Here is a 22533-nt window from a genome sequence, read left to right as displayed (position 1 = left end):
AGATGGTACAAGGCTTCCCAAGTCATTGCAAAGAAGAATTTAAAGGAGTCATATTTAGAAATGCCTGTGTCTTTTATGGCTGGGATTTTATATATCAGTGCTTCCTATAAATGAGGTAAAAAGGTATTGAATCCATTGCAAATGAGTACATTACCAAGAAGCCAGACTGGGGGGAGAGAAAGGAAGAAAGAGAATGCAAGATCTATGTAGCCCAGGAAAGTTATAGCATTTTCTTGAATTCCTAATTCCTTTTATCTTTTTTAGCTGTAGAATTGTACTTTAAGTCAGAAGGGATCTCTCAGAGGTCCCCCAGCTCAAAACAGGCCTGATTAGATCCATTAGCTCAGGGCAGTGTCCAGTTGACACTGGATACTTGAAGACTTCTAATGACAAATTGTCTCTGGGAAACATCTTCTACCATTTAATAACGCTCATGGTACAAATGCTAACATCAAAGGAGAATTTCCCAGTTCACAACTTGAGTCCTTTGCCTCCTGTCGTGTCACTGTGCCCCTCTGGGAACAGTCTGGCTCCATCTACACTTTATCCTTCAATCAGGTTGTTGTTGAAGGCAAGCACAGACTTTTCAAACTAAACAAACAAATAAACAAAAACCAAACTAAATTGTTGGGTTTTTGGTTTACAAGTGACTTTTCTCTTGAAGAGAAGTACTGAGCCAGAATTAACAAAGAACCCATGAATTTCAATTGTAAGTATCACTCAACGAGTTACACTCCAGAGAATGTAACATTTCCTCAACAAAAGGAATTGTGTCAATCCAAGAGTGGCTTAGGAAAAAAAATAAGGTGTTTATGCTCATAATGTGCTCAGAAAAAAACATGTGCATTTGGTGTAATTCATTAATTATTAGTTCAGTGTCATCCTCGGTAATCTGCATGGGGTTTAGATGTCTCTGAAGTATGGTCTGTGGCAGTAAAAACAGAAAAGTCATAACAAATATAATTAACTTAGACAAATGCATATTTTATGGAAGTAGGAGCTAGTGCCCATTATCTTCTGTGGCTTTGAAGTACATTTTCTTCCTGTTTATACAGTTGCTTCAATGCATATGTTTTAGCTTGATAGTTCTGTTATCGTGATGTTTTAATGCAGTTTTCATCTTCGTTCTTGCCTCAGGAAAAATTCAAAGAGATGGAAAAAAACCTGAATCTTGTAAACCAATTCTGAAAGTAGAGTACAAGACCTGTAAAAACAGGTATGGTTTTCTTTCTGTAATTAACTCCGTGTTACATTCCTAAGTTAAAGTCCTTTTAGAATCTTTCACACTTTCTTTTCACAAAGAAATTTATTATTGTTTAAAGGTATTAAACCTGTAATGTAAATTTGCATCTTACTATGTAAACTTATAATAATTATGTTGATTTTTTTAATACAGTGAACCATTTGTGATATTTTCTGGTGGATTGTCATATGATAAGGCATGTCGAAGACCCAGTTTAACAATCATGCATGGGAAAGCAATTACAGTTCTTGAAATGGATCATCCTATAGTTGATTTTTTAACTCTTTGTGAAACCCCATATCCAAATGGTGAGTTTATTAAGCAGAATGCTGTTATGGAGAATATAACTGAAGTGATCTTCTCTCATACCTTAATTCCATTCCAGGGACTTCCATTCTCACAGTTGTCTCCACCTCAAGAAAACCACAGCACTGAAAGTAACTGGAACCTGTTTGCATTCTCAATATAGGAAGCAAGTAATGAGTGGGCAATAAAGCATGCATGTATCTCCAGATATAAGCTTGAAACACATGGGCTAGTGTGAGGAAATATTGCTATTAATCAAACATGTGCTTATATTTCTGACATTTTCCATGAGGCTTAAAATATACAGATTGCTAAATTATAGAACGTTAAAGTATCACCTATCTGCAAAAAAAGTTCTTACACTTCAGCCTGAATTAAACTGCTAAAATGTGTCAAATAAAGTGATACTACTAAGATTTTGTAGCCCCTTCCTCTGCTTATACGGTAATATTTAAAAATGGGGGATTAACCTGTGTTATTCCTAACCTTGTATAAAGAGGCCACAAAGAAGGAGTCATAATTTCACATACTTTTTAAAATCACTTTTCTCCTCTGTAAACTAACACACCCTATGCACCAAGGGATGCATTCGTCATTTTAATTATTTATTTTTGATAAATGAAAAAAGGCATTAAATAAAAAACCAAACAATATAATCTACTTAAGAGTGTATGGAAGGAAGGAATGTATCAGTATGTGAATTGAACACAGCAGACTTACAGGATTCCTTTGGAATTGCTTTAGAAGTGAAGGCATGGTCTATCATCAAGTGGACTGGACCAGCTGTTCACCATCTGGTTTTGAATAACAGTTAGAAGTGTTACTACTGAACAGCAAAAATACATTTTCTCTATAATAATTGGATTCAGCAATGCAGTGATGCACACAACTTGCTCATATTCTATTTCTTTACTTTCAATATACCCTCATGCTGGCATGTTAGAATATGCTGATTCTGTTTCCGCTGCATATGTTGATCAGCAGTAGTAGCCAAAAGTCATTTCCCAGTTCCTGTCTGGCCCTGGTTTGCAGGTATGTCTAGTTTGTGGATATGTCTAGGATCTGATACAGAGAAAACCTTAGAACTTTTGTTTAATACACTGTGAATGTTTAGAGAACATAATTACGACTTACTTGCTTAAAATTACTAATACATAGGAGAATTCCATGTCTTTATGCCTGATTCCTTACTTACAGAATTTCAAGAACCCTATGCTGTAGTTGTGCTTTTGGAAAAAGATCTCATTGTTGTTGACCTGACACAAAGCAAGTAAGTATAAATTCTTATCTGAAGTTATTTATGTATCTTAACTGTCCAGGAAATTGTAATAAACATCCAGATATTATCATGCAATGTCATTTACTGTCCAAGATCATTCACTCCTGGTGATAATTCACTCTATGTGTTTACCTCCATCTTAAGAGCTAGGGTCGGCTAATCAACAAACAATATTTGTTCTTAATTTGGGGAATAAATTTGAATCTCCTGACCTTTCAGCATAACCCTCAAACCTTCACTCAACGTTGAAGTTAAGTAACATTTGGTCACATGCTGAATCCTGACATGAATGTGTGTTTTGGAAATCAGATACAATTACTACTTTTATGCACTCCTAACTTCATTGGGCTTCACAGGGACTACCACTGAAGTATTTATTTCAGTATCTTAATAAAAAATGGCATTGATTTATAGTGAATCTACAGGATTATTTCGTGATCTAGTTAGTGGTTTAAATGACAGCTAGTTCTTTCACATCGGAATCAATATTCATATCAAAAAGAAACTATGCATCGTGTAATGCAGAATCTAATTCTTACTTTGTTCTACCTCCAACACTACCATTAGTGTGCATCCACTTTCACAATGGTGTGACTAGGAACAGATTTTGCCCTTAATGTCTTGGAACATTTTAAGTGACTCATATTCTGATCTCACTTTCAAGAATATTTCAAATTATCCTAGCATACAAAATGGATGGAACTGAAATCAGAACCAAATGTCCTACATTTTTGAATTGTGAATAACATTGTGTGATATGCCAGAAGTGAGGCCTCCCTTCTTATCAGACTGTCCAAACTGGTGAACGTAGGAAATAAACTGAGATCATCTGTTACTGCAATTGTTTATTGTAGAATCATTAATCTACCAACTTAATGAGCTAAGCTGCTCAGTGTAAAATACGTGGTTGTATAAGTAGTTCTTAGGTCATAGTATATATCATATGCATTGACCTGAAGCTTCTAAAAAATGTGTCAGTTCTGTATAAATAAGATTTTTGAGATGTTGGGAAAAATGAGTTCCTAATTAGTTCATTCACACAAGGAGTCCTATTCACATCGATGGGTATTTATGTTACAATTCTTGTCACAGTAATGAAATTTTTATATCTTTATTTGAGTAACTACACATTATTATTGACATTAAACCAATGTAGATATTTTAATAAATAAGGGGAAATGTACTTTATTACTAATGATTTTACTTAGATTCTGTTACACACTTTAATATAAGAATATGTTTTATTCTATGGCTCAGTGTGTCACAGTGCTTCTAATAAATTGTCTTCCTTAACTAGTTTTCCAATCTTTGAAAATCCATATCCTATTGACATTCATGAGTCACCTGTTACCTGCACAGAATATTTTGCGGACTGTCCTCCAGATTTGATTCCTGTGCTCTATTCTGTAGGAGCAAAACATAAAAAGCAAGGATACAGCAATAAGGTAAGCAAAGCCAATCTTCCTATAAGGAGAAACAAGTGGAAGTACTACCTATGTTTTTGGAACATTTTACCAAATAATTTTTATTTTACTTCTTTAATGACTACTTTCAAGTTGGTCCAACAAGCAGCTTAGCAGCATGCTTATAGCCTGATATTTATCCCTCAAAAACATCATCTATTAAGCACAACTGTTAATAACCATTATATAGGGCTTAATCGTTAGGGTGATGGAGTTACGCCAGATTGACTTAAAGGAAAGCTATCAGTATACAATTCAAATATGTGTGGATAAGTTATCTCTATCAAAGAAAAAACTGAAAACACTATAACTGGAAGAAGTCAGCAGAAGATCTTCAGTGAAAGTTGAGGATTGGCAGCAGGTCTGTAAGAGTTTTATTAAATAGGGATATTAATAATTATTCTACTGGGCTACCAAAGTCTTTACATAATGCTTTTAGAAATGAGACAAGCTGCAGAAATATAAAAAGGAAATGCAATTATTTTATAAATTTCAAGCCTTAATCTGGTTTATGTTTGGACTAGAACTAATCCATCATAATAAATAAATTAGAAAGTATATTGGTTAAACAAATCGGACATCATCAGTTTTCTGCTCATGCTAACAGAATTATTCTCTTTGGAGCTGCCTTGTTTTCTCTGAACTGAGAAACTGGGCTCTATCTACTTCTTTTTGGATCTTGATCCAGCAGAGTACTTCAGAAAAGACTTTTTTTTCTCTCTTGAATTCGTCTGCTTTCCTGTCCTTACCTCATATACATAGTTTCTGAAACTTTCACCACCTACCTGTATTCAGTTGCACACCTTCTTGTCCCCTTGCTTTATTTGCGCACATACAAATATATCCTCTGAATGTAGGTATCCTCACGTTTGCCACCCACCCACTTCTGTACCCACAAGCACCCACTCCATGTATCCACACAACCAGTTTGTGCTCCCAGGATTTTTCGACCTATTCACACTCTGCACACATCCTCCCCCACTCTACACATATGTCATCCTCCACATCCTGTATCTGGTGTCCATACAAATCAAGCTTTAGGCACAGACCAGCATTTCGCTCTACCAGCCTAGACCAAGGAAGAGAATGGGAGTCTTCCCACAAGTAAACAAAAGGCAGAGAGGAGATGCTGATTTCATATGTTTTGTAAAAGTTGCATTCCTTTTTCTCCTATCTCGTGGCCTCATGCTCAGCTACTTGTTTCTGGGCCAGTTTCTTCAGTAATATTCATCTTCAAATAAGTTCTCAGTCTATTCGGTGTTCTGTAGAAACTCCAAGAGCCAAGCCATCTGAAGAGAGTAGCAGAACTGTTTGATACTCCTTCTTCTAGTTCCTGTTTTGGAACTAGAACTAGTTCTAGTTTTGGCTGTGCAGAAATACTTTTAAAGCATAGAACTTTAACTGATAATGTAAAAATGTTACTGTTTCAAAAGCCTTTATTGAAAATATAAAAACGTAAATAAGTTTTAAAAGCCTTGAATGCCTTTTAGGAGTTCTATTGCTTTTTGGAGATAGATGTTGTCTGCTCCTGAGCTTAAAAATTAACCAAGAAAGATTGATCAGAATTAGTTGTGATTATCTGTACTCTTGTTTGCTCAGGAATGGCCTGTCAGTGGTGGAGCATGGAATCTTGGAGCTCAGACATATCCTGAAATCATTATTACAGGGTGAGAATGAAACTGAGGATTGCTACTTTTAAAATGTTAGTGTCTACAACTTTTGATTGTGGGTTAGCTGTAGATAAGAGTTGACCCTTCACAGAGTATGCATAGCCTGGCCTTTTCATTTGAGGTACATAGTTTTTTCCTTCTGTTGAGTCGTCACAGACATTGTGTTGAGACATCCCATTTGCTGTAGAAAATAAACTTTGTCCTTGGGGATGAACTACCATTAAGAATTACCATTTGAGGCCCCAGGGCTAGACAGAAAGTTTATATACTTGTGAAGGTGGGGTCTTTGGAAATGAGAATCCTTTGCAAGAGTGTATTTTGGCCTTGAAGGGCATAAAGAACAGCATTGAAAATGGGAGCAGCTGCTCTTCTATAGCTGTTGTCCTTTGGCTTTCTGGGGACTTTGTATCTGGAGACTGTTTAGGAATTCTTTTTAATACCCTGGCATTAGTGAGGGTGTGGTGAACTGGGATGAATTTCACCTTGTGAGTGGAGAGACAATCCACAGTGAAAAGGCATAGAAAGGCTCAGATTGCAGTAGAAGCCCCATGAACAATGAGTGATGGATTTTCAAGGAGCCGTCCTTTAAAACAAAAGTTACTCAACTATGGTGCATGCTGTTTCCTTCTTGTTTTAACACATTCAATTTTCATCTTTTCTTTAAGCCATGCAGATGGATCAGTAAAGTTTTGGGATGCTTCTGCCAGTAAGTTTCTAAAGTTCGCTTCTATATAATGCTGACAAATAACACACGTGTGTATATATATATAAAAAATGATATTTAACAATAGGAGTAGTAATACCTGGGAATTATATTATACCATTAGGAATAATGAGGTGAAATTAAGCAAATTTTTATTAAGTTATGGAAAAAAAACACTTTTCTGACCTTACTCGGTTATTAAATAATGCCACTGAGAAATGAATGTAAAAGTAGTAAAAAGCAGGGAGGAATCTCAATAATACAAGATAGGGTTACTTATAATCCTTCCCTTACCTCCAGACTTCAAGGCACTCAAGTTCTAGTCTTGGCAAAGGCTTCTAGATGTTAAGGTTTTTTATACAAGTAGAAAGACTGTACTTATTAGTCAGGAAATTCAAAACATTATAGAACTCAGAAGGAACTCGTGTTTATTGTGTTGTCCAGGCCATCAGAATACTTCCCTCATGGTTGCTTTTGAAGTGCCACATAGTTTCTACTTTGAGCAAAATCTTAGTTTCACATCTCATTAGGAAAATAGCAGCTTTATCACAGCCTCGCTATAGCATCGAGTATAAGACCAATAATTATGGACATAATGGGTAACATTCACCAATGACATCCTGTCCCAGAAAGTACTAAGTATTTCAGAGACAAATACCCATTTTGAAGTATCAAATACATATCCTACCAGTACTGCACACCAGAGTAATATTTATATTGTACAATGCCCATCTTCTCCTTGTAGGCCTTCATAAGACTTTTTGTTATGCCAGAACTGAATAGAAAATGAGAACCAAGGAATTTTGAGGCTTACTTGTTTCATGTTAGTCAGTATTTTTTATGTTTTAATATATTCCAGTTACTCTACAGATGTTGTACAAATTAAAAACATCAAAGGTCTTTGAAAAACAGAAAGTGGGAGAAGGAAAAGCAACGGCTGAGATTGTGGAAGAAGACCCATTTGCTGTTCAGATGATGTACTGGTGTCCTGAAAGCCGAATTTTCTGTGTGGCAGGAGTTTCTGCCTATGTGATTGTTTACAGGTTCAGCAAACATGAAGTAAATACAGAAATTGCAGTAAGTCCTTCAGAATTTCTTATAAAAGAACAGCATTTCTAAAGCAAATTGCCTGGCTGTGTCTGTGATCATATACCTGAATAAAATTAACGTTAAGCTGTTTAAATATAGGTTGAGGCACATTCCATTTTAAACCTTCTGAGGGAAATTGTGATCCTACTTAAGTTAGTGACAAAAATCTGAGTTTTTGGGAGCCAACCCACTCTCTACTTTTTTGCTTTAATAGTAACGTACAGTAGAGGTTTCAGACATAATTTGCTTTTAAGACTTTATGACACAGTAAATGTCTAAATTGTACTTAACCGCTCTAAAAATACTGGCTGCTGTATGTTTTTATCAGATTACATTATGATTGTACGTAATAATGGTCTTTTTAACTCCAGTATTTCATCTATCTAATTTATGTTCATAGTGTTTATACTACAAGGGGACTGAAAATCATCCCTAGTTTTCTGTTGCTTTATCCTGCTCAAATACTCCTTTCACATCTTAAGCAGTCCCCTTATTTCAGGTAGAATCATACAGTTGACGTTGTCTTAACTGCTCTGCAGTCACCTTCTACTTACTGTTGTACAGCAAGTCTGACTTTGGTTTAAAGCTTGGTTTTCTGCACAGGAGCCACAACCACAGCTAACAGCATGGCTGAACAGGAGTTATAGCACAAAACATTCTTTCTTAATTCTAAGAAGAGACTTAAGTTTTAGTCTTTCTTAAGTCTATGGGAGACTCATCTAAAGGCAAAGCCAAACTAAACATGACTGCCTCTACTTCAAGCTTGCCATTCTCTGGTGCTGGAGAATGGTTTGCAGCTCCAGACAGTCTCTTGCCAGAAAGTAGTTTTTTGTGTCTGCAAGATCTCAACAAACCCCAGAAGTTGACCCAAAATGTTGCTTTCATTTTCCACCTTCCTTGACTACAGTTCCTTTCCATTTCATACTATTCTGACGTACTTTAGAAAGTCTTTCACTTTTGGCCTGTAGCCATGTGCCATCTGGTAAGGAAATTCATTACCTGTAGCTGTTCCATTGTTCTCCTCTTATTTTTCCCCTTAGAAGCAATTATGAAGCTAGCTGAATGTATCCTTTCAGGGAAGTTTTAAAACTAATGAACAGTAATATCACTGACCAGCTCATGTATAATGCTGCTGAAATTACTACATTTCAGTATCTTACATTGTTCCATAGCAAATGTACCTTATCTTTTATTACCTATAATTTAATTTCTTTATTTTGCTGTCTTTTGTGGCTGAATTGGGTCTGAACTGGTGTTTTTTAAAGTGTTAATATGTGCAATTTAACAGTTTCTCAGGTTTCAGCTGTAATTAAGAAGCATTTATATGAGGAATTGTTCTCTGAAGAGTTGCTTTAATATCTGATCATAGTCACTGAGTTCTCCTGGATCCCTGAGATAGGCCTTATCTCCTTTCTTCCCCACATTTTTCCTACAGGCATTCAAATCTCCACTATTAAAGTCTGGGGGAGATATGTTAAGAAAAAGCATGGGAGGCTTTGTTTGAATATGTACCTGAATTTAGGCTGTCTGGCTTTGTCTACACTGAGTCTGAGCTGTCGGTCTCAAGGACTTCTTTGCTGCCTGAGGCGAGCCCAGGTTCTAGCACTTAGTGTACTTCCTTCTCTAACAGGCAGCCTGAAGTCACCTTGAATTCAGTCTATGAATCCCAGCATTTGAAGGACTCCATGTTGGTTTGACTGCCTGATGTCAGTCTTGTAATGTTACTGCTGCGGTAAATGGGAAGCATGGAGGCTACTCAAAGGTTTCTGCATGTAGCAGGGAAGTCTGCTGCTGAATATGCCTTAGAAGCATAGGCTGTGCTTGGGATTTCCTCAATAGAAATATTATTTGCATCGTTCCATATCAGATTTTGGGGGCGAGTAATGTGCATGAGACCAATTCTGCTTTATATCCAACCTTAGAGTCATTGCCATGGTTGAGCAGAGTAACTTCTTTCTGAAATCTTCTGTGGTTTAACACAGTGATTGCAAAATAGGGGAGCTTTCAGAACTGTTCTTTATCTCCTGATTCTTATTGAAAGTAGGTATTTTCTTAAGCTCCATTCTGTTACTGACGGTTACTCAGTGAGAGGTCACTAAGATGAAGTTTGCAGTATCTATACCTGCAATTGCTTCTGATCACTTCAGGGTGTCAGCACTGAAATTACTGTTCAACTGGCAATCCCAAGACCCTCTTTGAGGACTGTACCTTGTTTTTTATTATTTACAAAATGGTGATCTCCTTGGGCAATTTATGAGGTAGAATTGCCCAGTATTTACTGTGATTCTTTGAGGTGGTTACTTTTATGGATTTGAGCTCCCTGTCCTGTTTCCTTTGTGTTTTGGAGTCCTTCTGTTAGTGTTTCCTGAACTAGTGGAAAGAATTGAAAGGTGTTTCAGCCGGGCTGGTCTCCTTGTCTCTATCTAGAGAGCCCAGAAGGAAAGCAAAAGGGTAACTGGTTTGAACTTCACTTTCTGCCAAACTCATGTTCAGTCTGAGGAATTGTCTGTCCTCTGAAGAGTTGAACTCTTGGTGCTCTTATCACTGATTTCCTGACCCCTACCCATGGACAAATGTTCATTCGTCAGTACTACGCACACTGTCAGACATCTGAACACTAGATAAACCCTGTCTTGCAGAGACCTTGTTATACAAGCAATAAAGAGGCAGAGTTAGGTGCTTAGGAAAAAGACAACAGACAATAGGCAGAAAATAATCCTGAATGGTGCCTTCTTATGCCAAAATATTACTGGGAGAGGGAGTGTGTGTGTAGGAATGATCAGTTTCTCTTTTCATAGTAAGTTCTGGAAAGCTGTATTACTGCCTTTCACATACAGCAAAAGGCTTGCATCAAAGCCAGCATTGGAAGAAATCAGCACAAAATTTCTCCATCCGTATAGGGTAGATGACTGCTTCCTCTCTGATGCTGACAGTTCTTCGCCTGCAAATGATAATGATAAATGGGGGGAGTGTATATTATTTTTTTAATAAAAGCTGGCTGATATTTATTTGAAAGTAACCGAACTTTCAGCAGTTTTCTCTGTTAAATTGTAACTGAGCTTTTTCTTTATTTCAGTCATTAGAGGTACGACTTCAGTCTGAAGTAGAAGATATCATTACTCCTGAACCGGAAATGATTCCTTCATTTCCAGATGCCTCCTCCCAGCTTCCTTCTTTAAAGAGCCTTTCAGGCAGTACCAACACTGTCACATGTGAAGGAACAATGAAGGATAGTATCCCATGTCTTAGGTAAGTCTGTGCTGTTGTTCAAAGATTTATCTTTCTAAAAAGCATTCCTATCTGTTGTATTAACAATCCATCAACTATATAAAGCAAGTGATGAATCATATGTATGAAACACAAAATGAGAAGAAATCAGAATATGGAACAAACAAAATGATTGAGGCAAAATAATCAACAAGGGATTTTAAAGGCCAGAAGTAACTGTGAAGATAAACTGTTACAGTAAAGACTTGGCTGTAATTTTCCAGTATTATCTGGGAGTAAATCTTCACCTCATACCTGTGATTTGGAACGGAATACAGGCACTGAAGCACACGTTGACACATTTCTGAGCAACTTTTTTTTGGAGGCCACAAAGAGATTTCCATAAAGCTGACACATGCAAAGCTTCCTGTCCTTGGCTACTCAGCATAACACTAAAATCTTTCTTTGTGAAATAAGTATATGCATTTTATGGTATGTAAGGAATAGAAACTTTGTTCATAGTCATGAAAAAAATCTATAAATTATACAATTCTGAAAAAGATGCACTGTGTAGAAGTGTATGTTTAATGTTTCATAGAAGCATAGAATCACAGAATAGTTTAGATTGGAAAGAACCTTAAGATTATCCAGTTCCAACCCTTTGCCATGGGCAGGGGTGCCTCACGCTAGACCAAGTTGCCCAAGGCTGTGTCCAACCTGGCTTTGAACACTGACAGGGATGGAGCATTTACCATTTCCCTGGGCTACCTGTGCCAGTGCCTCACCACCCTCACAGTAAAGAACTTCTTCCTTATATCAAACCTGAACTTCCCCTGTTTCAGTTTGAACCCATCACGCCTTATCCTATTGCTACAGTTCCTGATGAAGATTCCTTCTCCAGCATCCTAGGCCCCCTTCAGACAGAGGAAGCTGCTGTGAGGTGTCCATGCAGCTTCTCTTCTCCAGGCTGAACAGCCCCAATGTTCTCAGTCTGCCTTCATACAGAAGGTGCTCCAGCCCCTGATCATTGTCATGGCCTCCTCTGGACTTGCTCCCACAACTCCATGTCCTTCTTATGTTGAGGACCCCAGAAGTGCACACAGCAAGTGGGTCTCACGAGTTTAGAAAGAAGCAAATTGTTGTCTGCTAGAGTACATTTGGAGTAGATTGATATGTTCTTACTAATAAGGCAGATAAATTATAGGTTTGAACAGACTCAAAACAGAATTCTGTACAGAACTCCATAAACTGTAATTTTGCAGCAATTATAGTGCAGTGCTGATAACAATTGCTCTCATTTTAATGAATTCATTATTATTTCAGTCTAATTATTATTAAATATTTTAAATGCCTCAATTATTTCAAAGGCAGTTTAAATGAACATCGCCTGACTTTGCAGATACTTTGGGCTGTTGAGCTCCTGAAGACAGCATTAGCATTGAAAAGCAATAACATGACACTGTTCTTGTAAAATTAACAATACTTTCTGGCATCCTGTTTATGTTTCTCCCTCATTCAGTCAGGCAGTTGAACCACAGACCTCAGTTTAATCCTAATGAAAACCATGAAAATCATTACAAAAAGCAAAGAGAAGTTACTAAAAAAATCCCAATCAGAAATCCATTTATGACATTGAAATCAGCAAGAATGCAATTGATTCTTTCAGTGGCTAAGATTTTCCTTTAAGGCATTCTTAGTTGATTTTGTCTGGGGAGGAGAGGAATTGTTTATCCTGGGGGCAGAAGATCTGTAATGAAACAGTAGAGGTTCCGCTGGTTAGTTTGCTTATCTCCATGTAACCTCACCTTAAGCTGCCAGCTGATTTTTGTCCCATTTTACTCAAAGTAAGTGAAAATTTATTTTGACAGAAAAGTGATTTGTTCAAAGTAAAAATAATTCTACTACTAGAACTGCTGGCATGGTCCCTCTTATAGCTTATATAAAATACAGTTTTATATAAAATGTGTACACTCTCATCCTTTCCAATGGGGAAAGGCATATAAATATCCATACTTTTCTCCCAAACCCTAATTGGGTCCACATTCCTTGTGTGTCAAAAAACTTCTGTTCTAAGCAGAATTCTGATGATAAAATGGAAGTAGTGCTGGAAACACAGAAACCCCAGTAGAAACCTGGATGATGCTGTTGACTTTATATGCAAGTCATTCAGGTGGGCAGCAGTACAGCATCTAAGATACAGCAATAATAACTTAAAGCTGCAGCCACCTACACGTGCAGGGTGAGTGCATAACTTGAGCTATGTTTATAATCGACATAAAACTTTATATACAGACTAGCTTTTAATCTTGGCTTCATTGTGTTTATTTTCATATCTTCTTCTCAACTTTGTTAGAGGAAATGGGTGGCACTCGACGTAATTTTGGCTACTCAGAATTCAGAATGACTGAACATGTTTGTGTCTGCGTATGGGTACTAGAAAGAAAGTGATTGAAGGGGTTGAAGTACTGAAAACTTGGCAGTCCTCTGAACTCAGAAGTAAATGTTTCCAAGAGAGGCAAGCAGCAGTGTGGAATAAATACTGTCCTTGCTTATTTCAGAAGATTTTAGAATGAGATATGCAGCTATATTAATCTAAGAAATTGATGTATTTGTGATTATGCAGATAAATATTTTTGATGCAAATACTGTCAGCAAAAGGCTGTACCCAGAATGTAAGTCTTTGTTCCCAGACATTAAGTGTATCATCCCAAAAGTAATTCAATCAAGGGTTTTGACAGTAGCTCCAAAATGATAAAGGCCTGTGATTATCTCGTGAAGAAAACTAAAACCCAAGGCTTTGCAACAACCAGAATCGGTGTAGCATAACAAGAACAAGATCATTTACCAATTACTGTTGTAGGCAAAGTATACTCAACTTGGGGAAAAGAAGGATCATTTATTGACAATTAAAATAGAGTGAGAATCAAAACCAGCAACTGAAACACCTGCCTTCCACCCTCCTTTGTCCCCATCTTCACTCCTTCATTCCTAACTCCTCTACCTTCTCTACCCCAAGCACTGCAGAGGGTATGGTGGGTGGTGGTTGTGGTCAGGATGTCACAGTTCCTCTCCTCTGCCATTCCTTCCTCCTCACACTTTCCCTGCCCTGGTGTGGGGTCCTTCCCACAGGGTACAGTCCTTCAGGATAAACCTGCTCCAGTATGGGCTCTCTGGAAGCCACAATTCCCTCAGGAAATATCCACTTGCTCCACCATAGGGTCCTCCAAGGGCTGCAGTATGGGTATCTTCTCCCACAGGCTCTGGGGGAATCTCTGCTCCTGTACTTGGAGCACTCCCTCTCCTAGTTCTTTCACCTTGGTACTTGCACTGCTGTTTCTCACATTTCTTTTTCCCTCACTTCTTGCTCCCAGGTAACATTTTCTGCCCTTTCTTAAATTGGTTTTCCCAGAGATGCCACCTGCTTGTTTGAGGGGCTCAGCTGCATCCTGCCATGGGTCTGTGGCACAGACAGCTGGAATCAGGTAGAATGAGACTGTGTCATGCATGGAGCAGCCCCGGCTTCTTGCAGTGGTCCCCTCTGCCCTCCACTTCCAAAACCTTGCCAACTTCTGTACTTCTGCAGTCTGAAAGGGGAAAAGGTAGGAGCTGTGCAGGGTCATGAAGGGGAGAGATGTTCATGTCTTGGAAATCCAAGTGAAGATCTTGTTCCTCATCCTGAAATCTTGTATATGTTCTTCGATAGTATCCGGATAATGTGATACCCAAAGGTGTGACCCCATATCCTTAGTAGAATAGATACACTCTGATAGGGCTATGGAGTTTGTGAAGGCTGCAGGACATGAGAAAGTTGCAGATGACTGTGAAAGACATCACAGATCTAACAGTAAACTGTTTGACTCCTTCACCAGCTGCATCAGTTGAAGCTTCACTTGCACTCCTGTTTCTCTTGCTTGACCCAACCATATATTAGCTCTAACAAGGTGTCTTGTGCAACACAACTATACCATGTGCTTACTCTGGCTTGGTCAACCTGCACTTCAGAAAGTCTTACCTCACTACTGCTATGACTACTTTTTGGCTCCCATAACTTTTTGGCATGCTAGCGTTGTATATTACTGTGTCTGTTGCAGTCTGTCACCAACCATGGGTAACAAGGCTTCTTATGCAAGACAATGAAAGCAGTTACTTTCTTGTCTCTAACTAGGCAAATAAAGTGCACTTCATCTTCATTTACACATTGTCACAATGAGATTCCCTTCAAATCTGGGTCAAGACTGTGGCTATTAGTTGTTTCCTTTTGCTTGTGTGACTGAAGCAATCCTGACTGGGGAAGGGAGCAGTGGTAGTCCAGACAGGGCCACTGGTCCTGGACAATCAGGAGGGAGGAAGAGGAGGAGAGGAGAAAGCATTCTGCTTGGTGAACTGTGCTGTCAAGTCTTTCCTATGACAAGATCTGAGCCAAGTGGCTGATTGCTGCTCCAGATAAATGGATATGTAAGGTCTGAACTGTACAACAAGCAAAAGAAATAGAATAGTGTGCCAAGCTGCTGTTGAAGTAAAGCATTTAGAAAGATAGATGAGGAATGACTTTGTCATTAAATAATAAATAAGGGAAAGGTTTGGCAGGGAGAGTGAAGCCTCTACAATAAAAATACAAGCAGTACAAACTGTATTATGGAAATGGTTAAACAATTTGAGACAGATGTTGTATCAGGGGCAGGTGCCCAGTTGCTGGTGGGGGGGCTGCCTTGGTGTCATTCTAGTATTGCATTTTGCTTCATTTTATTTTCTTTTTCTGCATCTATCTTCAGTTTTCCAAGGTTTCCAATAGCCCTATTTGTCACCACAGCCTCCATCCCAAAAGGTGCAGTCAGTGTAGCTACAAAAACTTAATAGCCCTTGTTATTTTAGTGAGGAGTTTGGGTATCCTCTCTTGAAAGAAGTGCTTACTTACCTGCTTCAGACTAGAAGTTATGTGGGTTCTTTTCCAGTCTGATCCATCATCTTCTCAGGTACACAGGCCAGGGCTGCTTGGGAAGCTTGCTGAGTCACATCGAAGTCACATTCAGGAAATAGTCTTCATCATCAGTTATCAAAGATCTATTCTTTAAGATCCAGTACATAGGATAATGCTACTTCAACTATTTATGATAGAGATATATCAACATAGCAGCACTTACAGCAGAAAGAAATACTATGTGCCAAAAACTGCAATTCTTCAGAGTGTGTTGTCCAGGTGTATATTAACTGATTACTCCCCTTTTTCTTCCGATTCTTAGTTTTTCTTTTGGCACTATTTTTCACAGGGATAGAGTATTATATGTGATAGACTGCCCTATTGTGACTATGTGCAGAGGGGTGCAATGTAAGCACTCTCACCATTTACAGCTACAGCAAAAATGGTCTGGTCTGTTTGCTTTATGTATAAATGACTGCCTACAATGGGAGTGTGCTAATGAATATCTGGAATACTTCAAGTATTGCTGGTTTTGCATAGATCTTCTTTCAGTGTATCATCATGTTGTGTTCTACCAGTCAAGAACATGCATAAAGCAGCCATATGGAAGCGTTCAGTTCTCACACTCCCCCTGAATATGTACACCTTTACTACCTGCTTTGCAAGTCACTGAACCAGCCATAACAGAATATGAAGCGGTGTTAATAATTATATCAGATTTATGTAGGAAGCATTCATTCATTAAGACTACATCGCATATTAGGTGATCATACTGCTAAGAAGAAAACAGCATTTGTTTGCACTAGATGGACAAATAGAATTGCCAAGTGAGTAAGTTTTGTATGTACAGTGGTGAGGACCACTACAGAAAAATACATCCTCTGATTTTCTCTTGCCTCTTTCCTTTTTTTCTGTCATAGAGTAATAGGATCATAGAATGGTTTTGGGTTGGAAAGGACCTTAAGATCATCAGGTTCCAACCCCCTGCCATCAGCAGAGGCACCTCACCCTAGACCTTGTCACCCAAGGCTTTGTCTAACCTAGTCTTGAATGCTTTACTTCAGAGCAAGGAAGTCCCAAAAGTACAGAAATGTCCTGTGTCAACGTTTCAGAAGGAAGTATTTTAGGTTTTCCATTCCAGTTGATTGTTCATGGTGATTTTAAAAGTGTGTATTATAGGGTTTTAGAAAATATTCTGAAAATAGAAAATAAAATGATTATGCAGGAATAATTTTTAATACACACTCCCCCCCCTCCACCCGCCACAACTTCTCCAGAATTTCTCTTGTAGGGAACATGGAAGATTTGTTTCCACAACAGACCTGAAAGTCAAACCCTGGAATTCCTCCAAAATAGCCCTGTTCTCATGAGAATGCCTCATTTCAATGTATGGGTATATGCGTAGTATGCTGCAAGTGCTGGTACTGCTTTGTACTTATTAAGGGACTGTGCTTCACTAGTATTTTCTCAAGAGAAGCACTTGTTAATCATGGCTCAGTTTATTTGTTTGTTTGTTCTTATTTTGTACATCTTGTTTTTAGCGTGAAGACTCGTCCTGTGCGAATGCCTCCTGGATACCAAGCAGATCTTGTTATTCAGTTGGTGTGGGTGGATGGTGAGCCCCCACAGCAGATTACCAGTCTTGCTGTAAACTCTGCTTATGGACTGTAAGTAACTCAGAATTAAGGTTGCATTTTTTTCTTTATTGCACTAGATAATGTCTTTTCCAATTATACTTTGAGGTTTCCCACAGACAATTAAAGTAAAAGTAATCAAAAGGTGCTAGGAGCAAGACTCATGGGGAAAAATGATTTGTACTCGCATAAGGATTGGAACATGAGCTGTTAATCTGCCATTCTTGCCAGTATTTTTACTGTTCCTGTCTAAAAGACTGAATCTTTTCACGTTATTCTGTTTACCCTTTAAAAAGAAATCTGGCTTCAAATCTGTGCATTTTAAAGTTAGTTTGAAAGGATCACCAACGTGAAATACATCTCATTAAAGTGATGTGATTAAGTGTTAAATGTCATTTAACATGACATTATACCTTAGGTAGAAATTGTCTTCTAAGAATAGCATTTTTCTGACTGTGCTAATTTCTGTTTGCAAGAGAACCAATGACCTGAAATTGAAAGTGGAATAAGGAGCATTCAGATGCTAAATCCTGTATGGAAATGCAAGTGAGCATATCTGGGTATATTTTTCCCTTGGGTTCAATTTATTTGCCAATTGTTAATGTTTTCTGTCACTGAGAAATGCCCAGATATATTAAAACGGTTTTCCCTGCAAAAGGTGTTACTCTAGTAAAGACTATAGGCTGTAATGGGTGTTAAGTATCTGACACCCGCTGATTTTCAGTAAATCACTTGACTCTCTTCAGAGCCTTTGGAAATTTTATGCGTGGCCTTTACTTTTGTGCAAAAATACTGTAATTGGAGGGCTGTTTCGTCAAGCCTTTGGCTTCAATTTCCAGACAACTTCCTATTCATGAACTCTAAAAGTTTCATAGAATCATAGGCTGCTTTGGGTTGGAAAGGACCACAAAGCTCATCCAGTTCCACCCCCCTGCCACGGGCAGGGACACCTTCCACTAGAGCAGGTTGCTCTAAGCCCTGTCCAACCTGGCCCTGAACACTGCCAGGGATGGGATTTCTTTTGTTCTACCATACCTAGATGCATTTGCCAATTGTTAGGGTTTGCTTAGTTTTAAGGCAGCATCTGACTTGAGGAATAATCACACCATTCCTGTACCTGTAAACTACTGACAGGTTCCAGTTTTCATGGCACTCGTAGTGGTTTCCTACACACACCTGATTCAATCAATTTTTTTCAATTGTGTGCTTTGCTAGGAGCAGTAATAGTTTACAGGATATCCTCCTCTAAAACACCATATAATAACTGTGGTTATTACACCAGAGTGCTATGTTACACTTGAGTGTTTCAGCAGTAAATGCATTTATTAATAAAAAAGCCCAATAACTCAAATCTAACTTTCCCACAAAACTACCAAAGAAAGGCCTATTGAAATTTCTTGTGCAGAATCTCTTCTCTCTCCCTCTCTCTTGCCCCTCTCAACTTTTTCCTTGGGTCTACAACAAGGTACAATCCTACCTTTTATCTAGCCTCACAGTGAAAAAACTGTGCTACTTCAGCATGAAGCTTGAGACTGTATCATTTTTGCTTTGCTATCTGTAGGGTTATTTGACTCATCTTTTGCATACCAGTTTTTTTCGCTATACTAATCAGTTTAACTAGTAGGAAGGCATAAGATAGTGTGTTCTGGAGTGTTTGCTTCCAGTATTCTTTTAATTTCTTTGATGTCTCTAACTGTTACTGATGTTACTGCAGCCATGACAGAACTAAAGCGAGATACAACTAAAATTGACCCCCAGCAAAGATAAAAGTCTTCAGGCATCGTGAAACTTTATTTAAGACAATTTCCCTACTTTTAAAAGGACCGAGCTATAAACAGAAAGTATGAACACCCATTCTATTGCTCTTGAATTGAATCACCAAAAAACTTCCTTATGTTATGAAAGGAGAAAAGAAACAATTACAAAATGCATCAGTTAGCACTGAAGATCTACAAGATTAAATACAAATAATCAATTTGGTTTAAAGTATGTACATTTGAACTGAAAGCAGTCCCTCGAAATGTATTACCAGCTCATGATTAAAATCTTTTGGCCAATCTATATAGAACTGTCAAGAATGATGAGAATTTCATGACATTTCTGTGAAAGATACCCAGATATAGATAGACAGACAGATAGACAGATACACAGAGATAGATAGATACATAGATAGAGATAGATAGATACCAGAATAGAACATATCCTAGCAAGTAATTCTGTTCATCACTCAAAACTGAGAAATTCGTGGTGCTTATTGTATATTTCATAAAGACTTGGATTTTAGCACTTTTTCTTAAGCTTCGTTATTAGTAATGTTGTGTCTAGATTTTATTATTGTTCCTCAGTAGTGTTATAAAATTAAGAAGCAATTTCTGATTTTTCTTGGGAAAGTATTTTTTTCAGGTGTTAGAAATACCATACCCATGCTTGTGTGTGAACTTAAGAGAAGGAGAAAAATGCAGACCAGGAAGCGATGCTCCAGTTAATTTGCTGCCCGCAGTGAATGGTCACTAGCTCTTTTTGTGACTCGTGTTCTCCAAAATTAATAAATCTCAGGTTAATCATTTCCAAAAGGCAGATGGCTGTAAGTTTTGTTCCCTCAAGTATTAACAAATCAGGTTGACACTCATCTTTTTCAGTCTTCTATTTCTCTTGTCTGCCTAGAACACAGCGACTTATGAACACAGGAATTGCTGTCACATTTTGCACTAGTAATCTCTTTTACTTCAATATCCTTTCCCTGGCAATGCCTATAAACATATGCTTTAAAGCAAAATACAAGAATGCCTAAAACAGATAGCAAAAGGGGTTTTTTTTTATTCTTCTTTACTAGTCAGTTTGTGTCAAGAAGCATGAAGACATAAAACCGTGCACAGAGTGATCTGGCAAATGTGACAGAGTCCCAGGGAAACTCTCTGTTCTGCTATTAAGCAAAATTAATAATTAAAAGAGGCTTTAGTAATTTCTGAAACAGGTATTACTCTACATTCATGAAACATAGAGTTTATTCCTCAATTTACCTTCAGATCTTTTCACATAAGCATAAAATACTGCCAAATAAAAGTGTATTTGTACAACTTAAAGCTGGTGTGTATTAATAGCTCCTAAAGCTGCTGATCAGTGAAAAGTCAATGGGGAAAAAAGGAGTATGTTCATGATATTGCCATAGATGTTGTACTGAAGTCAGTGTTCAATCAAGAGTAGAAAACATGGTGTAGTAACAACCAGTAGAATTTGAGCCACTGTTGTAGGTGATGCCTTAATTTCCCAGTTTGATAAATGAGAAAACTCACCTCATTTTCACCCTTTACCTTTTCTATTTGTTATATGGAACCCTCTTTTTTATAAAGGAAGCAGAGGAAGAACAGGTACAACAGACGAAAATGTTCTATCATCTACACTGCTTCCCCTTCCTCCATCTTGTTACTTCTCTCTGTTTTTCCACACACAAATTCATATATCTCCTTTAAGATATTTTGGAGCTATATTAAGAAGTCAGGTGGAGTTCAGTGCAGAGCTCACTTTTAGTGTGAAAACTAAGTGTTTTATGTTTTGCAGGGCTTTGAACTGTCCATCTTAATCACTTTTACATAAAATCATGAAACTTGATCACAAATTATTCCTAATCTGATTGAATCTGGCTTGGGATTTTGAGTTTCCTGTGGCTATACCCAGTTCTATCTGGAAGTTAAATTGCAGTCTGATAGAAAAAGAAAGACATCCATAGAATAATAGTTAGAATTTAATATTCCTGCTTAAATCAAGTCTCCAAAAATGCAGTGTCAGGATTTTGGCATATTAATCCTTTCAATAGTCATATGCTGTCTGGATTTATTTGTCATTATTTAAAAAAGAAAGAAATGAGTCAATTTTTCTTGTCTGTTTTAATATTCAATCTTAAATAGGTTTAATGCTTTAGTGAGAGTATAAATCATAGAAGAATTTAGGTTGGAAGGGATGTTAAAGCTCACCCAGTTCCAACCCCCTGCCACAGGCAGAGACACCTTCCACTAGACCAGGTTGCTCCAAGCCCCGTCCAGCCTGGCCTTGAACACTGCCAGGGATGGAACAGCCACAGCTTCCCTGGGCACCCTGTGCTAGGGCTTCACCACCCTCACAGGGAAGAGCTTTCTCATATTAAAGAATGAATGCAGCAAAGATATTATCTGCTGAGATTATGTGTGTTTCGATATGCCATGTTTAACTTTAGACTTTCTCCCAGGTCTTATAGGCATGTTTAGTACCTTTTTTCTTTTCCGTAGAGAGATGCATTGTCTGCTTCCTTCTCCCCCCTCAATCTTCCCCCCTTCCAAGCTGGGGAAAAAGCAAGACCAGAAAACGTTTTTATGGGAGAGGAGGAGAAACTGCTGCTGGTCCAACACAACTTCTTCCCTCTTTGTCAGAAGGAAGTTGGTAGAAGCAATAGAGAAGAATTGTGGCAGAATGCTTCAGAAAGGGCTTTATAGGCAGCAAAAGAAATAAATTGCTCCGACTCTTTATCCTTATGACTGTACTGCAGTCAGCATCTCAGGCAGTCTCACACCAGTTGAAAAATCTTGCTTATGAATCAAACCACCATCAAAATGCCATTTGTAGAAGCACGTTAGAGGGGTAGAGCCTGCTTTAGCAACAATCTATACTGCAGCCCCATTGACAGAGTTGGAAGAAAATTTTATAAATACCTTTCAGATTTGGGTGTCTCCACAGTACAGCTTAATATATTTAATATCATTTACATTTAAATTAATTATTTATACATGTATTTGTTTTTATATTTTAATTTATTTTCATATTTTATATAGATGTAAACACTTTTTCAGGTCTACATCCAGATTTGTAGGCTTAATTTACATCATTATTACTAGAATTATACCTTTCAGTAAAGCAACATTTAGACATCATTGCAGTGCATTTGGCACAGAAACTTGATTAAAGTGGAAAGTCTGCTTTCTGGAAAATCGCCTCCTGTCTTTCGTGACACAGTCATATAAATTGAGGATTGCAAATCTGAAAGAATGATG

The 22533-nt window shown here is 37.8% G+C and overlaps 1 protein-coding gene across 9 annotated transcripts in view; it reads left to right on the top strand.

The window, feature by feature from the left end:
* Positions 1-22533, top strand: part of STXBP5L (syntaxin binding protein 5L) — a 190806-nt gene that overhangs the window by 115530 nt on the left and 52743 nt on the right. For all 9 annotated transcript variants that reach the window (XM_057415878.1, XM_057415885.1, XM_057415883.1 and 6 more), the window contains 9 exons: positions 1138-1216; positions 1397-1551; positions 2747-2819; positions 4126-4273; positions 5891-5958; positions 6627-6667; positions 7524-7741; positions 10830-11002; positions 17420-17545. In XM_057415878.1, coding sequence (XP_057271861.1) covers positions 1138-1216; positions 1397-1551; positions 2747-2819; positions 4126-4273; positions 5891-5958; positions 6627-6667; positions 7524-7741; positions 10830-11002; positions 17420-17545 — 1081 coding nt within the window. The remainder of the gene's footprint in view (positions 1-1137; positions 1217-1396; positions 1552-2746; positions 2820-4125; positions 4274-5890; positions 5959-6626; positions 6668-7523; positions 7742-10829; positions 11003-17419; positions 17546-22533) is intronic.

This window comes from Pezoporus wallicus, unplaced genomic scaffold (genome assembly GCF_028554395.1).
Source record: "Pezoporus wallicus isolate ANWC-B61680 ecotype Strahan unplaced genomic scaffold, APGP_CSIRO_Pwel_v1 contig_6814, whole genome shotgun sequence".
Lineage (NCBI taxonomy): Eukaryota > Metazoa > Chordata > Aves > Psittaciformes > Psittacidae > Pezoporus > Pezoporus wallicus.
The sequence above is the reverse complement of the archived record's forward strand: the minus strand, read 5'-3'. Positions and strand labels throughout refer to the sequence as shown.